General features: G+C 38.2%; 1 protein-coding gene across 1 annotated transcript in view; it reads left to right on the top strand.

The window, feature by feature from the left end:
* The window catches only part of LOC146136628 (uncharacterized), a 31,795-nt gene extending 11,463 nt beyond the window's left edge, over positions 1-20,332 (top strand). Inside the window, exons 3-15 of the mRNA XM_083395533.1 lie at positions 629-828; positions 2,409-2,511; positions 3,068-3,113; positions 6,128-6,232; positions 6,601-6,790; positions 8,340-8,419; positions 9,155-9,296; positions 9,894-10,065; positions 10,825-10,927; positions 11,340-11,531; positions 13,083-13,268; positions 13,622-13,745; positions 14,260-20,332. Coding sequence (XP_083251659.1) covers positions 629-828; positions 2,409-2,511; positions 3,068-3,113; positions 6,128-6,232; positions 6,601-6,790; positions 8,340-8,419; positions 9,155-9,296; positions 9,894-10,065; positions 10,825-10,927; positions 11,340-11,531; positions 13,083-13,268; positions 13,622-13,745; positions 14,260-18,167 — 5,551 coding nt within the window. The 3' untranslated portion in view covers positions 18,168-20,332. The remainder of the gene's footprint in view (positions 1-628; positions 829-2,408; positions 2,512-3,067; positions 3,114-6,127; positions 6,233-6,600; positions 6,791-8,339; positions 8,420-9,154; positions 9,297-9,893; positions 10,066-10,824; positions 10,928-11,339; positions 11,532-13,082; positions 13,269-13,621; positions 13,746-14,259) is intronic.
* Positions 20,333-22,061: the final 1,729 nt, after the last annotated feature.

Here is a 22,061-nt window from a genome sequence, read left to right as displayed (position 1 = left end):
CATTGACATCGTGACCGCCAGGCTTCTGATTTATCGCGGTAAAGCACCAGAGACACATTAACTGATTAACGACCGAATGCGGAAACAGTTATCACTTTCAATTAGAACCTAGTGATGTTGTATTGCTTTACTCCCGAGTAATGTAGCAACGAAACTACCTATACGAGTAAAACTGCCACCATCAGTTTAACACAAGATTTTCTGACAGTATATTTGGTTGTAATTTCAGCTGTCTGGTATTGGGCAAGATTCGCCAACTTTTCATAACGCTTGTGCACAACTCAACTCAAATTTATCCTCAACAACCCAAATTTTTAACTCATTTTGTCCTTAACAAACCAACACGTGTGCATAATTAGTTAATATAATTTGTGTTTGTAAACCTAATCTTTATAGATGCTTAGTTTTTGTGTATCTAGCCTGATGTGCTGTATGTCTAATGCGCAATATGAGATTTATCAAGTTAAGAGTTGCCAAACGAGAGAACAGTTTAAACCCTTTACCTTGACAAATGTTTACTTCATACAAAGATCTGCTTTAAATGCATTATAGGCAGGTGCGCGGCGTTTGTCATCAATTACCCTTGCGACATTGCGGTAATCCGGCCTTTAATTCTTGTCTCTCGCAGCCATGTAACGCAGCAAGTGACCTACAGTGACCCCAGAAGCGGCGTCGAAAAAGCAAACTGCGACGACGACTCTCTGTCGACATCCAGCGACTACGATAACCCGGCTCCCAGACAGTACACGATCGAGAGAGACAAGACGCTCGGGTTTGGATTCATTGCTGGCAGCGAAAAACCGGTCATCATCAGATCGGTTTCACCAGGTTGGCAACCCGCTATAGCTACCGCTGACGTAAAAAAATTATATAAATGATTAGTTCGTCTTAGGACGTATTCGGCCCTAGTTGTTAGCCAAGGTTTCGCTAGAACCGCTCTAGCTGAATACAGGTTTTAGTTTGCATCATGACCACTTCCTTGTGGTTATTATAATCTTAAACTTCAGGTATTATTGTCTTTTTAAGGCGAGGATGGATTGAGTTTTAGATTTATAGTGAATTTAATATTTTTTTTTATAAATTACTGTAAACACATTAAGAACATCCTATTTATTTAACCCCGGACTAAACTCAGTAACGAATGAATATGCTTTTGCTGCCAGGCATTGTTTCAGTTGTAAAATTGCTCTTCCGGCAAATTTAAAACTCATTAACGAATTTAAACTGATTAACGTTAAATAGTAAGTTGCATTAAGGACCGTATGTATTACTGTAGTGTCACACAGGTCTTTAACAAAACTAACTACAAAGCACTATATAGCGAATATAAAGAAAAAAGATTTTCTCATCCTTACTACGCGTTTATATTGGGTATGAGGTTTTAGGACAACATTTTTTTCGCAATCATCATTATACTCTTTAACTTCGGGGTCCACTGACTTAGAACACGCTAATTTATCCATATAAAACATTATAATTCCCTGCATATTTTATATATTTTATGAGCAGTGATCAACAAAAAGAAACCTGCTGCCAAAAGTTTAGTTTGTTGTAGACTCCTTTTTTTAGACAATCATAATGTTAACGACCTATAGTATTTAATATTTAGTGTTTTGTTCTAACGGTATTATTTGCGTTGTTTAACTGGCATTTAATTTGCACACTTATTGTGAAGTCAAAATAGCAATAATCCACAATTTTAGTTAAATGAAATTTTTGGAAACATGATTTAAAAAATTAACACAAGCATACAGCTAGTATGCTCAAAGGTATAACAATTATATAATATAATAATATTTGTCCCAATGAAAAGAGATTTTATTTGCGGCCAATTTAGTACAATAAAATGAAACATAATTACCTATAGATCAGTCGACTGAACAATGTATATTACTGGTAAAAAAATCGGCGAGAAATTCAGGTTACTCTTGATTAACATGTTTCTCTTAGTCGCCAAACTTACTTCAACTTAGAGATAAATTAGTCTTGAGTGTGATTTCCAGTGGTTTAAACTGTCATTGTACAACAGTCGCATTAAAAGCAGCAAGTAGTCAAAGCGTTTCTCTTGCGCTTTTTATTAATTTTCACTTTTGTGCTTGAATAAACCTTGATTTGCAACACATTTGTTAACTTTTGCAACACATTTGGACCCCATGGTTTATTTGTCAATACACACACAAAAAATTTCGTTTTCGCTTTTGTCATATTATTGTAACCTATGTGGTATTTCCTAAAACCGTTAAACAGTAATAAACATTATGTTTTCGATTACACAAATACAACCAAATGCTCACAAATTTAGCCAGTCCCCCGAACTGCAAGATATATTTACAATTTTGATTGTATATAAACAACCTTTACAAATATTGAAATATGTTTTAAATATATTGATCGTATTTTTTTACAAGGTGGTCCTTCAGAAAACAAGCTGCTTCCGGGTGATCAGATCATCAAAATCGGGTCACAATACGTTAAAAGTGCTGACAGGGAGGTGGTTATAGAGTTAATTCGGTAAGCTGTTTCAAATCGTTTCACCCGATTAAACTGCTTTACGAAAAAAAAGATGCACTAAATACATTGTATTGCTTTTGAACATTACGTAGTGTTACACATAATTGTTTCACTTTTTTGACTTCTTAAAAAAGGTTTTATGTATGTCCCTCCTAAATACATTTCACTTAATAAGTTAAACTACAATAAAAATGACATCGTAACTTATGGTTTTAAAATGACATTCGGATATCCACAGTGTTGTAAACTGAAACGCTAAAATTATAATATATTCTTGATACACAAGAGTTCATCGAGAACACTTTCAATTCAATTTAATTACAATTTAGTACAAGGTTCTATATTTTTGCATAGGAATTCTACACTTAGCATGGATTGAAAAGGACAACATATTTCGTTCAACAGGCTTTTGCAAACCAAGATTTACATTTTAAATATCCGCTAATTTTTCTGATATCTTTAAGGTTTATTATGCCTTTGTCGCTGGTAGACTTGGTCACCAATTACGGCCGAATAAAATCAGCATTTAATTCTAGCGTTTTTTGTTTATTTCCAGGGACAGTGATGAAAGTGTGAACCTTACAGTTATACAGCCGACAAGAGTAAGTGACTTCTGTGTCTTGCTAATTATTGTATATAGTTTTTCGGAAATGCAAGTGACTCATTAACTCACAATTCTATCACGGATTTGTACGGCTTGAAAGTCAAAAACAGAAATTTAGTAGGCCCTATAGAAATTCGCGAAGTGTCCAATTATATTATTTACATACAGTTATTATTATCAATCTTGACGAAAATAGTAACCTAATAGCATTGGTTAAGAGTTGCTAAATGGTCACCGTGGGTAATCGGAGGAACCATTGCGTTTAAATAGCATTCCGTTCAGTCGAATCAAGGGATTTCTTGAATTCAACTAGTGATGAATGTAAAAACAGATCGAAATTGGCCCAAGATATTTTGCATCAGCTGATGTCATTTAGTGTTAATGACTTTCACCATAATATCGATAGGATATTTGTACGTGGGGACCTTGCAGGGAATAAATAATTGACGTCGCTTTTCAACGCTATCGGTGCTAAAGTTCGATAGCTATCCCCTATAAGCGCTTGTTGTTTGTTTTGCAGCAAACCTTCGCTAAACGAACGTCATTAAGCAGGGGGTTAATCATTTAGCGAAATTTTATTGTCAAATGCCAGACTCAACCCAGGGCTAAATAAATCGTTGGATGAGGTGTGCAGTACTGGTAACGGTACTGACATTTTCTCTGACGATTTATCTTAACTGATTTTGTTAAGTATAATGCAAGGTAAGCCTAATGTCATTTTATCTAAAGGCAATTATAACTGGCTAACATACTCTTAGGAACAGGGCTGTGATTTTGTGATAAACGAAGGTCGTCAGAAATGTAATCAAGAAAATACAGGTATTAACCAATTCTTAACCTTGGTAATATATTCTTTCCTTCGCGGCATAATATTGTTACTTATCTAGTTATTTTTGTTAACCTCGGGCATCAACTCTAGGTCTTACTCAAGTTTTCTAAAGCCAGCGGTCTCTTTTTTTCTCGTTCGACGAAGGCCTTTAAGAATGTCCACATATTATCTCTCAAAATTAATTCTACAGAAGAAAATAGTAAAAAAGTTGAATATATATTTGGCAGCACTATCTTGTAGTGTCGGTGCGTTTAATGCCACATTTAGTTTGTTTGTTAACTGGACGCCTCCCAGGTGGGTTTAACATACACAACTTATAATACCACTTAAATATAAATGTATATGTTTAGTTGTAATAAGCTTCAACAAAGTGCTGTAACTTTAAAACCAAACCATTCGACCTACCCACCTAAGTGACAAATATAACACAGGGAAACAGGCCGTAGCAGAGGTGGGATTCAGCCGGTTCGCACCGGTTCTACAGAACCGTCTCGCGAAATTTTATGAGATCAGCGAACCGGTTAGCATTGCTGGTTAATGTCAAGGGATGTTTGCTTCTTATTCCATACTTTGATTTTTGAGATCCAAAGTATCTCACGTGTTTGTTTTTTTCGCAATGTGCAATGGTCAAGGTCGCGCGTAACGTCAGTCATACATTGTGTTAATTTTTATAATTGTACTAATCTTCCTTTTGTGATAGTTTGTCTGAAATTTTAATTGATGCGTCATAAGTACAAGTCATGAGGCGACTGCTTCTTTTTAGTGTGGCTGACAGCCACTGGCTGTTAGCAGTGATGGGATTCAGTCGGTTCGCAGTTCGCAACATTCGCTGGAACCTGGGGTTGCATGTTTTTACAACTCCTCTAGCTTTTTCCCGTAAAATATGAGTTTTTGTAACAGAACCGGATGAAATATATGACTTTTGTGATATAACCGACTGACAAAAACTTTGAATCCCACCACTGGCTGAGCCACATAGCAAATTATATACGGGTATAGGATGTTTATGTTGCAATACTCTGTTAAGCTCCACGTCCAAATTATAGGCATAAATTAAGTTATGTATTAAGCGTGGGGTTGAGAATTAAAGCGCCAAATTGTCTGTAAAGTTAAAACGTCAATCCTATCAAGACGTCCGTGTTTGTGAGATCAACGATGGCGATTGTGTTAATTTTTGAAACCCTTTTGTGATACTAAAGAAAAACTGTTTTGTTAACTTTACCTTCAAACATCCATTAGTCATTTACAACTTGCCAATATTGATCTGCACCGACCAATACCCTCAGACTAAATACCTAAAATATATTTTGTTGTAGCAAAACTTTAGACCTAAACCACACAACATTTATATGGTCCAGTGCCTAATACTTAATTCATTTAATTTTGCCAATTATTTTGGCAATCTAGATATTTAATCTGTGAAATAAAAAGGAAAGATATATGCTTTTCCGAACTATATTTTGTTACTTACAATCAATTACATACATAAGATGTGCGCAGCCTTATACCGACTGCTATTTATATCTTATAGACCAGATTCACATTTATACCAATTTATGCAATCTAATGTCACTTTCCCAGGTGTTCTTTAGTGGCTATAGTTAGAAACAATTAATCATCCAAATTTCAAATGATTAATTTAGCCAGCGTTAAAAACGTGCCAATTAGACAGCCGCTGGTGTTTCGAGGATATATATGTACTCAAGCAATTTCAAATGTGCGATTACGTATAAGGAGTGGCAAAAAACGAAACTTAATTTTTAATGCTTTAGCCTCGCCGCGATCGAGATTATTTTCGTTCTGCGAACCGCAAATTGCACACAACTGAATTGCATCGTTTCAACGGAATGCGCTTTTGCTTAAAAGGCACAGCCGACGTAACAATATACCATACTAGAAACTTTTTCTTAAATACTAATTTGTAGAGACCTTCGGATTTGTCATATTCATGAAGTTAACTTCTACATTCGACAGTACCATACCAAACTTTATACACACTTACTTTTTGTAATAATTCAGTAATTGTAGATTATTTTTGTTATGTTTACCAATAAATCGCCATACTTAAATTAAACTGACAACGCTCGTGTAAAGTATCGATAACACGTAATGAATGTCTAGCGTACAGCATTTATTCGCGATTTTTTACACTATTCAGAGATGCTTTTCTTTATATCTTTCAGGTTGCCAACTCGTCATTTCTTAAACCTAACAAGAAATTAATGAAGGGGATGCACCGCCCGCGAGTACGCTTCGCCGACGACAATTCTGTCAGTGGGGAAGAAAATGTGCGTATTCTCCAATCGTCTCTAAAAATATATATTTAAACCATTGGTAGTTTACAAAAAATCTAATATATCTAATATTATGTATGCACACTACGCCTGACGTTTTCATTATATTTTGCTATTTAAACTTTATGACAATAGTGCCGATTGTTTTCAACTTTGATTAAGTAAAGTTAGCGAATGGTTTCTTTTTAAATCTTTTGTAGCTGGATGCCTTGTTTAATGTGTTTTTCACATTTCATGATGCTCTTGAAACTGCAATCGATCGAAATAATGGCATATCTGTGCTGCAAATTAAAAAAAAACACTTCCCAAGCTAAGCTTCGACTTTTAAGCGATTATTTTCTAAATCCATAAACCGTAAACAGGAGACCGGCTCATCGCCCCTACTCTCGGTGCCAGGCACATTAAGGGTGCTCCTGGAAGAGGGACGGTCCCGATCCTTCCAGTTTTCCTCTGAAACAACTGCTGGTGACGTGGTGACGGCCCTGTGCGAAAAACTTGGGATCGTCGATTCTAAGTTGTATTCGCTCGTCCTCTCGCCTCACAAGACGGCAGGTAACATGGACTGAGTGATTTATAGGCTTTTCAAGTAGTGTTATAGACACTTGGGTGACTCTTAACAACTAAGATAGCACTTAAATGACTCTTACAAGTAAGACAACTTAGAAATCAAAGTCAAAATTTGTCAAAATCTTTTGAAAGTCTTCATTTACAAAAACACTTTTTTGGCTTTCTAAAGCTTGCCTTGCATCTTTGTTGATATTAAGTTTAGAGTTATCGCAGGGTTTAATAAGGCCTGATTATTGTGTGCACTGTTTTTATCGTTAAACGAAGGAAATACAAATAACCAAAAACTGTAGTGAGCTTAATACGTTTGTAGTTCAGTTTAAATTTTAATTAAAATTGTTTTAAGTTTAGACCCGACAAAATAGTTTATTGCAGCCGACAACATTTTTCCGTTTTATCTTAATTAGGACGATATGCACGATACGGCAGAATTTACCACAGGTTTATCGCGAAAGGCTCTTAACGTTTTTGCGACAGACAGTCCGTGTGTCTTTAATATATTTTTGTTTATCGGTGATGATTTTAGTATTGCCGTTTGTTATTTTTGTGTGCATACGAGGAGCTTTATAATCAGGTTATGCAATGTCTATTATACGAAAAAGCTTTGCAGCATTAACGTTTTTCTAAATGTGTAAAAAATGGTATATTTTCTGTTGAATATTCCAAACGGCCGGCTGCAATCCAAGTATTGGGCACCGCTGACATAAATGCACAACTCTTGAAACCGACGTCTACTTATATTTTGTTACAATATTATTGTATTTTCATTTTTATAAATATTTTTTTAATTTGTAGTCGCGTATTTATGAGAGTTTGTAAATGCAGGTGCGAAGACGACGAAATTGCCATAATACACCGGCTTTCATTTTGTTTTTTCTGCCTTGTCGTACCAATTTCCTTTGCTGAAGCTGTATATAAATTTCCCATGTGCCTCAACTCTTTGCTGCCCGATTTAAACTCCCGTAAAGCGTTCGACAAATATTATCGAGGAACTTTAAGCTTTGTAACCTTTGAAACAGGGTTGATGAATTACCTCATCCTGCATAATAAACCCCATTAGCTGGTAGCGACATGCAACATTGTCAGTTGTTTACCAATAAACTGCCCAGGTTACGCTTTATTAATTCGGATTATTGTCATGGTTTTGAAGGAGGAATTAAAAGTAAAACCTACTAATGTTTCAACATTTAATTACCTTTGACGATTTAACACCTTTTATAAAAACTCGCAGAAATTCCTTTTTTTAAGAGAATTGGGTTATATGAAAGACCCATTGAATCACTTACTATTGTTTTGTTTGTTTAACGTTTTAACTAGACTAGAAGTGTGCAGATATAGGTTTGTAAGAACTTTTGCAAACATTTGCAACAGCTATATGATCAGCTCCCAGTTTAAATATTTTCTAAATGTCCTTTTTGACTGGCCGGGGTAGGTAGCACATAATTATAAGCTATGCAGCTCGCATGGCCTCAGTTCTTTTTTTATCTGCTTCGCCGCGTACTGTTATCGTCTTAACTTTCTACCTTGTATCTTTCAGGTCGCCCCTCGTCGAATCGAAACGTTCGCAATCGTGCCTCCGATGAAATATTAATAGCGCCCTGGGACTGTATTGCCAAGGTTCGTAAAGCACCAGCTCTTAGTTAAGCCCCAATTCTTATTGTTTTGTAGTTCGTGCGTGAAACAATCCAAGCGAAAGGGATATTACACTTTGATTCGACGATTTTAAGTTTTTTGCCAGTTTTAAAAAACGTTATACTCACTAAAATGTCTAAAGGTGTTTTACAGGTAAATTAAAGCTTACTTTCGGTGCCATATCAGAGGTTGCTATTCCCGTGTATAATTTATCAAAAAAGCAACGTACTCGAACGTATCTAATCCATGTTTCAAAATTAACTGGCGGCTGTAAATAATAAAAATATAGTTGGCACACCTTAACCATCATCATTAGGTTCTCTTTCAAACTTAACGGTTCTTGCTTGTTTAAAAAAACTCATTCACTATTGACGATATAGCTTTTGACAGGCGTTAGAACTGTTACGGTATTTCACGCCCACGGCATTGATTTTTTCTAATTCGACGGAAAGGATGCTTGAAATTAAAACGCGCCCCTATTGGCTTAAAATTAATAATTAATTAATAGTATAGGCTTCGTTCTTGCGGGGGGCGTTCCTTTAGATATCGTTTGTTGGTTGTTTTTAATGCCTAATTGAAAACACTCTGATATGTAGTCCAATTCAATCATTCAAACCTCGATGAATAATAAGTCTGAAATCCAATTTTATTGTTTTGTCACAAGCAAAGAATACCACGTTTGGTCACAAAATTCGGGCCTTTTATGTATATCTGGTGCAGGTGGTGAACAACCCCTCTGTGAAGCACCACGAGTGTCGGTTCCGCCTAACCTTCGTGTCTAAGGACATACACCAGCTCTCACGTGATGACCCGAGATCGTTTCGATACCACTATGTGCAATGTGTCAACGATGTTGTGGCAGGTTAGTCTATATGGTACCTGAGCATAGCACTGAATATGTGATAGTGGAAATCATCTTGACCCTTGCAAAATAAATGTCGACATCAAGTCCTGATTGAACATAGCAGAATACTCTACCAAAGCTTGTGATTTAGATCAGACACTTTTTGTAGATGTGAAATAATACCTATACTTTTGCATTTGTTATTCAGATATACTGACGATGCCTTTTGCTGGCGATATATGCATATATATCTTTTAGCATCTATAAAAAGTGACCTACATTACTATAGCTTTGCTAGAGTATTCTGCTATATGGTTCGTCAGCATTCTGTAATACCAACTTAACATTTTGTTCGACATTTTTTTTCTTTTGCCTTTACTTTTCGCATTAAAGTAAGACATCCGAGGTTAAAAGGCTGTTAGTTTGCATGTATTTTATGGTGAAGTGTTAGTCGAACATCACACGTTTTTCTTAAAGGGGATGAAAATAACTCTTTGTCCAGTAAAATCTAACGTGGAAACAGGTTGTCGTTAAAACCCAAAAATAGTGTTGTTAAGTCTATCATATATAATTAAAAAGACCTACATGAATAGTGAGGTAAATTCTATTTTTCAGGCGATGTTTTCTTCGATGAGTGTACTGTCGACGAGCGGCTGCGATTGGCCAGCTTTCAAATGCTTGAGGTTTTCATTGGTCAATTCTCGCAGGAGACGGTGGAAGACGGGGATCAACCCGTCCGCAAAAAGTCATTCCGCGCGCCCAATAAGATAACGCTCAAGCAAATCGAGTATGTTTAAAATAATTGTAATCGTATTTAAATTCCAAAAAAGTTAATCAATTACCTTGAATATTGGTGCACGACATAGAACGATAAAGCCAGGTTCCTTAAGGTTCCTTGTTTTATGACGTAACTTTGTGACGTCATCTTCAAACAATATATACACTCAATTAAAAAAATTATACTATTTTCATTCCTACCCCAGTCTTGTATTTCCATTTTCTTTGTCTTCTAAAATGTTGAATGGTACAGTAAGTCACCTCGACTGTGAAATAGACTCGGTTCTTCTAAATGACATCCAGAAGATAAAACCGGACAATTGTATTGTGTAGTGTTGCACTTTATTTTCTTTCAGAACACCAACCAATATTAATTTATACAATTGCAAGCCGTCGCGATGATATTATTGACAAAAATGCCAATCGTTTTACAATGCAATTACATGGACATTAAGCTTATGGGCACAAGTGTTCGTCTGTCTTCAGTAGAGAGTTCCGTTCTTCACTTAGAAACATAGCATTCACGGTTTCAACAGCAGAAATAGAGTTGATACAATGTACATAACTGCCGTTCCACTCGTCTGCGCTCATAGAATAGTAAAGTCACACATCCTGCCTTGGTGTACGTTTTTTTTCTGCAAGGTGTTTATCGTTTTATGTTGGTTCGGCATCCAGCATGATCTCATGGCGCGTCGGCGGCTGAGCTCTGCATTACTCGTATAATGGTCACGCGCTATGGTGACGTATGTTTTTTGTATTGTGTCCACAGAAAGGAATATGGCCTTGCACGGTTTCTCTCCCCAAACCTTCTCAGCCTCTTAAATTCCCACCAATCCAAAGAATACAGAAAAAGCTTGCAACAGCATCTCAAGGTAAAAAGGTTTTGAAGTGTTAGAAATTGACATCCGCAATCTTCCGTTGGATGAAGAAGTTGTTACTTCTATTTTTTGTTGCACCTGTACATTGTTTCACTTATTTTCTCAAAAAGTCCTCTGTGAAATTTAGCACGTCTAGATTTCTTCTTTAGGACGTTTAGATTAACTTTGTGACGTCAGGCTATGGCGTAACCGTGTGACATCATCTTTAAAAAAATATCCTGGCCCACCCAAACAAAAATCCAAGATCCTGCTACTTTGCAAAACGGTTATTATTTTACTCTATACTAAGCTTTTGAAAATATGGAGTCCCATGGTTCAATAAATATTTTTTGTTTTATAAACTACCTCGGATTTGCTTCATTTTAATTAACGCACACGTCTAAAACGTATTGTTCTCATCGTACAGACAAACTTCGCAAACTTCGTACTGAACAGCAACGGCGGGGGTCAACAGCGTCCATCCTCCCCACCCGCTGCCCCCTCAAGTCAACGTCACGTGAGCGTAGACGAGTTGCTTCATCGGATCCGGATGCAGTACGTGAAGATCCTTTCTCCGCATCACTTGTACGCCGGGAGGTACTTCGATGCAACCATACTGGTGAGCGTTGGGCTTCTCAGGGGTGTTGTAAGCTAGTCAATTAAAAAATGACTGAAATCCCAAGTCATTTGTAATATAAATTAAGTCTTTTTGAACAAATAACAAGTCAAGTCCCAGTCCAAGTCATAATTAGAGCAGGTTAACTTCAAGTCACGTCCTTGTCATAAAAATAAAACGTTAAATTATTAGACAAAGAAAAACGCAATATAGAGAAAGCAATTTCCTTTATTTGCGAAAATTTGAATAAATAGTGCAATTTTATAATAAAAACACTTGAAGAAAACACTTTCAACCAAAGTTATTTGTCCGAAAGACAGCCAAGTCAAGTTATTTGAAAACAGTTACCTAATTGCACATTAGTCAAGTCAATGACTTAAATCAGCGTGGTCCAACTTCTTTTCATCGCGGGCCGAAAACAATTTTTTTTATCTTGCGGGCCAAGGTTTTTAAATGGCGACTTAGGCAGGTAAATTATACACAGCCTATGGTAGTGGTTTTTAACCTTTTTTCAGCCGCACCTCCTTTGGTAATTTTCCAATGCCTTTCGCCCCCCTACAAAAAGCAATTCGGAATTTTCAATTAAATAACACTTAGAGAATTTGAAAATAGTAAAGCGTGTTGTTGGAAAATTTTTTTAGTTTAATTGGTTTAATTGGCGCTAAACTGTAAATTCAAGAGGCTTTTCGCATTGGCCACACAACAAATTGCTCGTGCTCGACACATTTATTTAAACAGTACGTTATCTTGTTTCAAAAGATCACCAGGTTACGAACCGCTGGCCTATGGTATATTTACTAACTTTATGAAATGTACACCTTTGTTCAGCTACGGTAGTTATGAAATCACAAAGGATCATTTACGAAGATTTTTTGTTAATTACAATTAATAACAAAAATTGAAGTGATATTGCTAGATTGAAGCAAAGTTGACCATCAGTTCGCGGGCCAAAAAAGTGGCCCGGGCCCGCGGGCCTGCAGTTGGACCACACTGACTTAAATCATTACAACACTGATTATCAGGGTATGTCGTGAGGGCGTTATGAAGTCAGCAACGAATACTAGTGGCGAACAAATAAGTCAAATACCTAGATTTCTTTGATAAAAAAATCTTGCGAGTTCTTGTTAATTTAAAGAGTTTTACGCGCACATGTAATTAACATTTTGTTTAACAGTTATCATTACTGAATGATTAAACAAATGATCCTGCCCTGGCATTGTACTTACCCACCGTTTTTAGTAAAATTACTTATTGACAGAATTACCTGACTTTACTTAAAGATGTTTAAATATTTTTAATCAATATAATTACCGGTCACAAAAGCATATACGTCCCATACCGACCAATTTATTAGACTGGTTTGAACCTTTGCTCAGTGAGAATTATTATTCGTTTTCCCCGAATACGTTTTTGTTTGGTCTGCTATTCGTGTGTTTTTCATCTTACAACCTTTCTAACTAAGGTAACGTAAACAAATTAATGTTCTTTGTTATGCTGTTCGCTTTGCGATATTCATTATACGTGTCGTAACCCATGTCTATTCCACGTTACTAGGCCGTTATTGAATCGGACATCACGCTGATAGTGGGTCATCATTACGGCATTAGTCAACTGGTGAACAGCAAAACCAAGATGGCGTCTATATTTGCCGACTTCACTTGCGTCACGTCGGTAGAGGTCGCACCGTGCTCGCCCGAAGCAAGCAAAACAAACGTTAGGGTGGAATTCAAAGAAATGGGGGTGAGATTTTGTTGTAAATATAATTTTGTGCATTATCGGCTGATAAAATAAACGTTACACATCTAACTTGATATAAACTCAGTCTGCCGAAAACGGCATTTTTGAAATAGTTTCTCCAATTGTTTGTTAGATGAATGTAAAACCTGTTGAATTATTTGTTGTTTTAATCTAAATCTTCTTTAGTAACTCTTAAGCTGATAAATGTTTTTATTCCCCCCAAAGCCTTCAGTTATTTCAAAATTTTCCAAACACCTACTAATATTGCACATTTAATGCGAGCGTTTATATTGTGCAGTTGCAAGTTTCACAGACTGCGCCAGATTCCTTGATGCTATTTTATGTTTTATGTTCAGCCCCTTGTCCTGTCTATGCACCCCCAATCGGCACAAAACTTTGCGCAAATGGTATCCGGATACTGCCGCGTTTATGACAACAACGACCTTATGCTAACCCTTCCCATACAAGAAGGCACGACAGGTAGGCGCGTTGTCTTTCACGTAAAAATTGTTTAATTGTTTTATTCTTATATAGTATGTTTGCGTAGGGACAGTTGCATTTAAAGGTTCTAAAAAACAAATTTTCTGAAAACTTAGAAATTTTAAAAGTGCATATTAGCGAGCCACTTAATTTGTCCACCAACTACGCGTTCGAATCACGCCACGATGTTGTGGTTATCACCCACTTTCAAAGGTTTTCAAACCTTTTTATATTGGCGAAAAATATAAAAACTAATTACCCTTACAACCCAATCAAACCAAAACATACGTTCCAATTTACAAAACCTTTAACCGAAACATAACGACGTACCTTGTACAGTTGGATTTGACTATTGATTTCGTATTAACAGAAAATTAAAAAAAAGGAAACATAAGATGCAAATGTTAAAACAGTTAAATTAAAAATTCTTATCGCATTTTCATAACGCTACAATACGGTCATAAATTTCTTGTTTATGTTGCAAGAGAACTACAATTTGTTACATTGTTTGCAGAATTGGAATATTTTGCGTGCCACAAAGTCAAAGTGTCGAATTGGAATTACCCTCCAGAAGAATCGGACGATGAAGATCATACAACAGACTCCCCGTCCTCATTTTTTTACTGTGATTTCTCGGAGCCCATTCGCAGCTCTCTTCTATCAGATCAAATTCCAATTTCCGTGAGATCAATGTTCCAACAGAGTAAGATAGATTCGTCGGTTAATAGAGATAGTATGGATGCTGTGGATGAACAAATCCAAGATAAAAGCATTCCTTCTTCTTTTTTCCTTCCCCCACCCGGTGGACAACGTGTTACGGATGATGAGGGTGTTGCATTGTCCCACACAGATGTTTCTCCGGTGTCTTCTAACTCAGCTCTATCCTCCTCACCATCCTCCGGAATCGGGTCCGTTATATCACATCCGGATGTTTCCCCCCAAGCTCAAAAAGTCTCTGACGACGATGACGAAGGGGAATGGAATGAACTGATGGATGCAATTACACCCAATACTGATGAAACCAAATTAGAATTAGAAATACAAAAAGAAAAGGAAGTATTAACAGAACAGAACAAAGATCATACGTGTGAAATCAGGAGGGACAGTGTTTCATCTTTACACGAGAAAATCATCACCGATGATGCCACGACCTCGGAACAACAAAATAGAGAAGATGAAGTTGACGCCGCTGTTAATGCATCCAATACAGAAGAAGAAGTAAAACAATGGTCTTCTGTATTGAATAGCCCAAATACCACATCTGTCGCACCCGACGATAAGCCAATCGAGCCTGAGGAGTCGTCCCCTCTTCCTCCGCAACCGATGAAGCGACATCGCTTCTCTTCATTTAAGCCCGACGAGAATCATGAAGATAACAATGCAAGCCCGACCACACCACATGATGCAGATCTTCAAGCAAGAAACACTCTCACAAGCGACCAATTAAAAGATCATCTGGTAAGAAGCTCGATTGCTATTGACAAAGAGGCAGAAGAAGACGAAGAAGGGCAGGTAGCATCTGAGGCACCAGCTGCAATGAGTCCCCTTCCAGTTAACGATCTCGCAAGTGGTCACAAAACCCTAAGCAAAAAACGAAAAAATCGCCTGTCCTGGTTTAACAAAGATGATTCTTTGCCACGGAGTTACAGTTTAGATACAGGACTATCCGCTCCACGGGAAGAGTCGAAGAAAAAATCTTTTTTCAGGAGAGTATTTTCCCCTTCTCGAACCTATTCTGTTAAGAAAAATAAAAGTACGTCTTCTTCCTCTTTAAATCGCGACGCAATGCCTGGAAACAAAAGAAGTAGTAGATGGAGCGTCTTTAGGTCTACATCCGAAGAGGCGCCAAAAACAAAATCTAAGTTTTCATTTTTTAGAATCTTTTCTAGGAACAAAAGGCGTCACACTGTGAATATAACTTCTACGGATATTGGCACTCCTCTTGCAAGTGACACAATGAACAGCGGGATGTACTCCGTGTTTAATCCCGCCACCACTTCAGAACCTGAAGATCCAGATTCCGTTCTCAAACGAGCTGCATCAGTAGAAGAAGTCCAGATGCGACCACGCGAACGAGGATCAGCCAATCAACGTCCAGTAAGTTTCATGACCTTTCAACAACTCCCAGTCGACTTTTCAGTAAAAAGGTCTTCGTCAAAGAACAGCTCGGTAGGAGAGAGTGCTTCCCCCAAGTCAGCAACGTTTCATCTTCCTGATCCGCATCTGGCCATTAAAGTCCAGACTCCTCTTAAGGATGAAGCGGGTCGAGATGGAGACTTCGACAAAAAATCGATGACGGCATCCGAAAAGCTCCCATCGCCGATTGACCACGGGTATGAGAACTGGGGGAATCTCACTCCTCCCACTAAGCCGGTCCGGAGCAGCATACTGGAAAACAATGACAGAAACGAAGCTGAGGAGCAAACTGTGGATAACATCGAAAACGAAACACGCAGCACAATGGTTTACCCTTGCAAGGAAGAAACTACTGTGGTCCGACGTAGAGCTCCATCACCCCCTAAGCAGTCCCCTCCCACCGAGCAATCCCCGGAATTTGAATTGCTTAGCGACGGTGACAGTCAGCCTGAAGACGATCGCGACACTGGCAACAGATTTGTATACGTGGAGAAACTTAATCTTGGTGGGGTCGTAAACGATGACGAAAGCGACGGAAAGCCCGACATTGTAAAGACCCCAGATCGAATGTCCAATGGAAGCGAGGGGTCACTGGTCGGTGAGATCATGGCTTATTGGAGTAATGACGCGGATGATAAAGAAACTGAAACAAAGAACGACGTTGATGAAAGAGTTGCAATAAAAAACAGCAAAGCACTAGACGTAGAGAAGTTTGATGGCTTTACGGAAATAAAAGGGCCCGGACTTAAGGAAAGCGAAAATCCATATTCCGAAAATGCTAAAACTGTCCAAAACGAAAACATGACAAACGATCCTATTACGGACGTTGTTGACCTGCATTTAGAGGTAGAGGGGTTTGAAGAAGTGGCCCACGTGTTGGAACTTAGTGGCAGAGAAACAATTGGCACTGAAGACAATAAAAACATTGAATCTTTGGATACAAACAAATTTCACAAAGTAGAAGAAGATTCTGATAAGACTGCCGAAATGTCGCAAGGAATGTACCCTAAAGATCTTGAGGATAGCGACGAAGAATCGGATTCCTCGCAAGAAACCGAGAAACTATGGCCTGGACAAGTAGAACCAACCAGTGACGAGCGTGATAATTGCACTGACGCAAATAATTTTCCACATAGTACCGATATTTTGGCCACGCTGAGTAATCCAGATGAAATTCAATTGGGTAATCGCGAAGAATCTAACTTAACGCCCTGCCCGAAGTCAAAAAATGGTGCCGACGTCAATCCTTTTGTTATTCTACCTGATGTCATCGAGCCTGATGTCATAGAGCCTGATGTCACAGAGCCTAATGTCACAGAGCCTGATGTCACAGAGCCTGATGTAACAGAGCCTGATGTCATAGAGCCTGATGTCACAGAGCCTGATGTCACAGAGCCTGATGTCATAGAGCCTGATGTCATAGAGCCAGATGTCATAGAGCCAGATGTCATAGAGCCAGATGTCATAGAGCCAGATGTCATAGAGCCAGATGTCATAGAGCCAGATGTCATAGAGCCAGATGTCATAGAGCCAGATGTCATAGAGCCAGATGTCGTCGAGCCTGAAGTCAATCAACATGATGTCATTGAACAGAATGTCATCACACCTGATGTCGTTAAACCTATTGTCGCCGTCACATCTGTTAACATTATACCGGGTGAAATCGTATCTGTAGATGTCGTTGCTCAACAAAACGCACCAATCGACATTCAATCCGTCGACGTCGATCAACAAACAAACGCAGAAAGCGACGCGCAAAAACTTTCTCGAGACATTTGTGAAGCGCCTGACGCCGCCGTGTTCACCACAGAAACAGTGGCAAGCGGAAATGACGTCATAACTTCCACGTGGAGTTTCGCCGCTTCACCTTCGCCGCCACCAGAATATCTCCCCCCGCCCCCGCAGCATTTTTCTTCACAAGAGGAACCACTCCCAGACAAAGAAAGGTCACAAAATGGTGTCGAACTATCCTCAAAAGGGAGTTCCCCTTTGCCTAAAGTGGGCAATGTAAGATCGAACGGTTTCGGTGAAAATAGCGAACCGCAAGTGGAATCGAGTCCTAGCAAGCTGCATTACTCGTTGCTGGTCACTCCGCGCCTGTTCGGCCAACGAAACGAGAAGAAAACTTTTTCGAAAATCAAGATGCCCACATTTTCCCCTCAGCGGCCAAACGTTTCGCGCCCCGCTCCTAACGGTCCTTCACGCTTGAATGGAGACATCGGTTGCGAGTCCCCGAAAGTGCGCAGCCCAAAACCAGCCCTGCCGCCGAAACCCGCGTTTTTGTGAGCAATTTATTGCGCTCGGCGAGGGTGAAACACTTTAATTTGATAGTGCGCAAGGTGAAAACCTGAGGCGAAGTTGTGATCGTTTGGTCGGTTTGTTTACCGATAAACTTGCGACGGCTTAACGTTTGCAAACAGTGAGCGTTGTTTTGAATTCCAGAAACTGACTCGTGCGAAACACGTTTAAAACCGTGCTGTATTGTTACATAACAAAGCAACATATAAATCTGGTTCCGCCAATATCACTTTCTTATTTTGAGTCTTTCTCTTCGATGAATCCTAGCAAAGAAATAGTTTTAAGCGCTCCAACGCGAGTCATAGCGAACTTTCAACCTTGAGTTATTTTGGCCCTCTGTTGCTATATGAGCTAAAAGTGTGTGTGCTAGTCCTACGTTGTCAACTTTCTTAACGACTCTACAACCATATTCAGACCTACATTAATCTACAGGGAATAATAATTACCATATCCGGTAATAGGCTCTTGGTACTGATTCAGCGCAGATAGTATTATTGAGTCATGAATACACGTCCTGCTTTACAATACCTTGTCGAAAACAATGCTTTGCAGAATACTATCTGGTGGTTTACGGCATTCTACTACAATTGCATTACTCATATGCGCATGGTTGCCCCTTTTTAGTATACCGGGGCCGTCCTTTAAGTTCACATCGCTCGTGGTTAATTAATTAATTACCTATTATTATTGTTGGTTTTTGTGATTATTACGCGCGTAGGTACAGCGAACAATTGAGCGAGATTTATTTAGTGTATATACAGCGCAATGTGTTGATGGACTTTTTATGTTTCATGTGCGTACGGCGCCTTTTCGCTTTATTTGCTTTCGTTGGAATAGCGACCATAAAAAGCAATGCGATGCCGCTTTGTATTATATACTTTTCTAAGACGGCAGTACATTCATGATACGTCGCGAATATTCAATTGATTCGCAGGTTAAAACTCGCAGGTTGAAAGTATTGTGAAAAATTGGTTCGCAGGTTGAAAGTATCCTGGTACGCTTGTTTTAGTCGCACTGTAAGCTACTGTAGGTGCATGGAAATATAAGCTCATGTTTTTAAAACGCATGGAACAAAACCCCTTACGGGAACCACGTATAACTGTGACGAAGTCAATTTTGCGATGGACCACTGATTTTGTAAATCACGGAGGTTTTTCTTAATCATTCACGTGATTAGTTTTAGTTCCACGGGATATGAAACCACAAAATAGGGTTCCGCAAAATGGCCAAGTTGAAGTGTATTAGTTGTGTAAGGTTTCATATCGGTACTACGGAGGTCATTTTGTAAATAACTAAGCGTGCCATGTTCTTCATTCATCATTCACGTTGCTCCATGGTATATGTGGCCACACGTGTTGTATTATATTCGTCAACATGTTACCTCACACTTGATAAACAGCACCGATATTTAAGTCAGTTTATTGTCGCAGACTGAGAGTTTTAACTCATGATTTGACTTAAATTGTGTATTACGGTGCAATGACACAATTATGACGTCGGAACGTGACACCTCTTTCCACGTGTTACCACGTGAATGTTAATAAAATTGTGGCGCTAGTGAGGAATTTGTATGTTCAGTTTATATCTTATACGCGCAGTTTCACTCCAATGTATAAAATATAAAAATACTTTAAAAGTTTTCAGTTTCTCGTACAGAATTAAGTCCATTTACACATGCTGTTCTTATAATTATTCCTAAACGTTACTCTGTAAAACAACTTGCCATCTTACACATTAACAGATTCCATCTTGCTATGCACCTTGAGAGTTTGCTTTCAATTCTTATTGATTTTTTTTGTACATATGATCAACATATTTGGTTGTCGGAAGGTTATAAGGGACAAAATCTTACTGAATGTTTCTTTTTGTAAGGCAGAGTTCTATTTAAAATTGCTCAGGAGCTGCTAATATATTTCAACGTAGCAATGATCCGTTGCTCAAAACTTGATGTTAATGCGGAAATGATTAAAATTGCCATATGGATTCCTTGTTTTTTAACTTGCTGAACTTTTAAATATAACGTTTGGGTGAAAGCGATATTGACCCTTTTCAAAAGCTATTGTTTTGGAGACAAATTTTGTTTGTTGCGCTCTATTTTTCTAAATTTTGCTGCAAATGCAACTTCTGTATTTTTAGTGTACGTTTTACTTCTTCTCTCCTTTCTTGTAATTTCAATTTTTGTTTTTGCAAAGATTAAGTTTATTCACAATTACAACTGCAATGTTTTTGGTCTTATTTTTGAATAACAACTCTAGATATTTATTGTCAGTAAGCACGTTTTGTACACAGTTTTTCAAAGCCATTTACTTCTACATTAACAGAGCGGTCTTTTTAAAAGATTTCAGCAGAAATTCATTATTAACTCCCCCTAACCACCCTTTATCCGCCTCTAACTCAGGCTCAAACACTCCGGTTCCAAAACAACGGTGCCATAACAACGCCGTTAAAGCTAAGGCTCCCACAACGGTGCCATAACAACGCCGTTAAAGCTAAGGCTCCCAAACGTCGACACCAAAACGGCTGATGTCAGTCAGGTATCTCCCATTCGTGCAATACTACCTCCCTACAGTTCTAGACGTTATTTTATCCGTCTGGGCCAGAGGCCGGCAACCTTTTCCTAGTCGCCGGTCTCGGGAGGGCCAAAATAATTGTAACTGATACTGTAATTGTTAAAAACCGTGTAGAAAGTATTTTGAAGGAATTTTTGCTTTCGAAAATAAGTCTAATTAGTCTACATAAATAGTACACCGAAAGCCATCGCAGATTCAACCGAATCTGTCGATCAATGATGCAAGTCGGGCAGGCTTGAAAAACAACTAGCCTGCAGTGAGGTTCGAACTCACGACCTCCGGTCATACCGGGACCGTCGCTCTACCAACTGTGCTATACAGGTTCAGAGGGAGCGAGTCGAGAAACACCATACGCCAATGCTTGGCACATTCTGTTAGTACAAGCAACTTCACATTGAAAGAGAGCTACAGAACCATATCATTATTCAATGAAACATGCGAATTGTCGTTAAATAAACCGGGACCGTCGCTCTACCAACTGTGCTATACAGGTTCAGAGGGAGCGAGTCGAGAAACACCATACGCCAATGCTTGGCACATTCTGTTAGTACAAGCAACTTCACATTGAAAGAGAGCTACAGTACCATATCATTATTCAATGAAACATGCGAATTGTCGTTAAATAAAACGTTGATTTTTAGTTTTTTAGATATTTCAATAATGTTCACTGGTTGTTTTTTAATACGTCACAAAACTTACATTAAATACGAGTTACAATTCAATAATAAACATACTCTACATTGATTGACCCAGATTATTAGGTGATAATTAATCTCAAATTTAATCCGAACTCTTTCTTCCTGAACCAGAAAAGTCAAAGCGTGTGACTCCCTGATTAAAAGTAACACCCCCAACCTAAAACTAAGAAAATAAAAATAAATCAATTGTGTAGTAATGGTTGGAGGTTGTAGTAAGACGTAATAAGAATATTAAAGCCCATACAGAAGTAGGTATCATTTTGAACGCTTCGAAAAACTCTTTATTCATTTTCAACATGATGTTCAAAATGATACCTACTTCTGTATGGGCTTTAATATTCTTATTACAATTGTGTAGCGTTTTTAAGTTTATTGTGTAGTGTTTTTTATGGCATTTGCTTCAGTGAACTAAAGGTGTTTATGACGTCACGAGTAAAGTACCTTTGTCTTATCCAGTGGTTCCCAACCTTTTTGGTGTAAGCGAGGAAAGCGGTGGACCCCCTAACGAAACGAGTTAAATTGCAGGGGTGGATCTAGCGTTTTGTGAAATCCATGAAATTTTATTTAAAGATGACGTCAAATTTACATCGCAAGTAACCTTTAGAAGAGCTTCA

The sequence above is a fragment of the Ascidiella aspersa genome, chromosome 8, assembly GCF_963924565.1.
Source record: "Ascidiella aspersa chromosome 8, kaAscAspe10.2, whole genome shotgun sequence".
Taxonomy (NCBI): domain Eukaryota; kingdom Metazoa; phylum Chordata; class Ascidiacea; order Phlebobranchia; family Ascidiidae; genus Ascidiella; species Ascidiella aspersa.
Note: the sequence above shows the minus strand (reverse complement) of the source record. Positions and strands in the feature narration are given on the sequence as shown.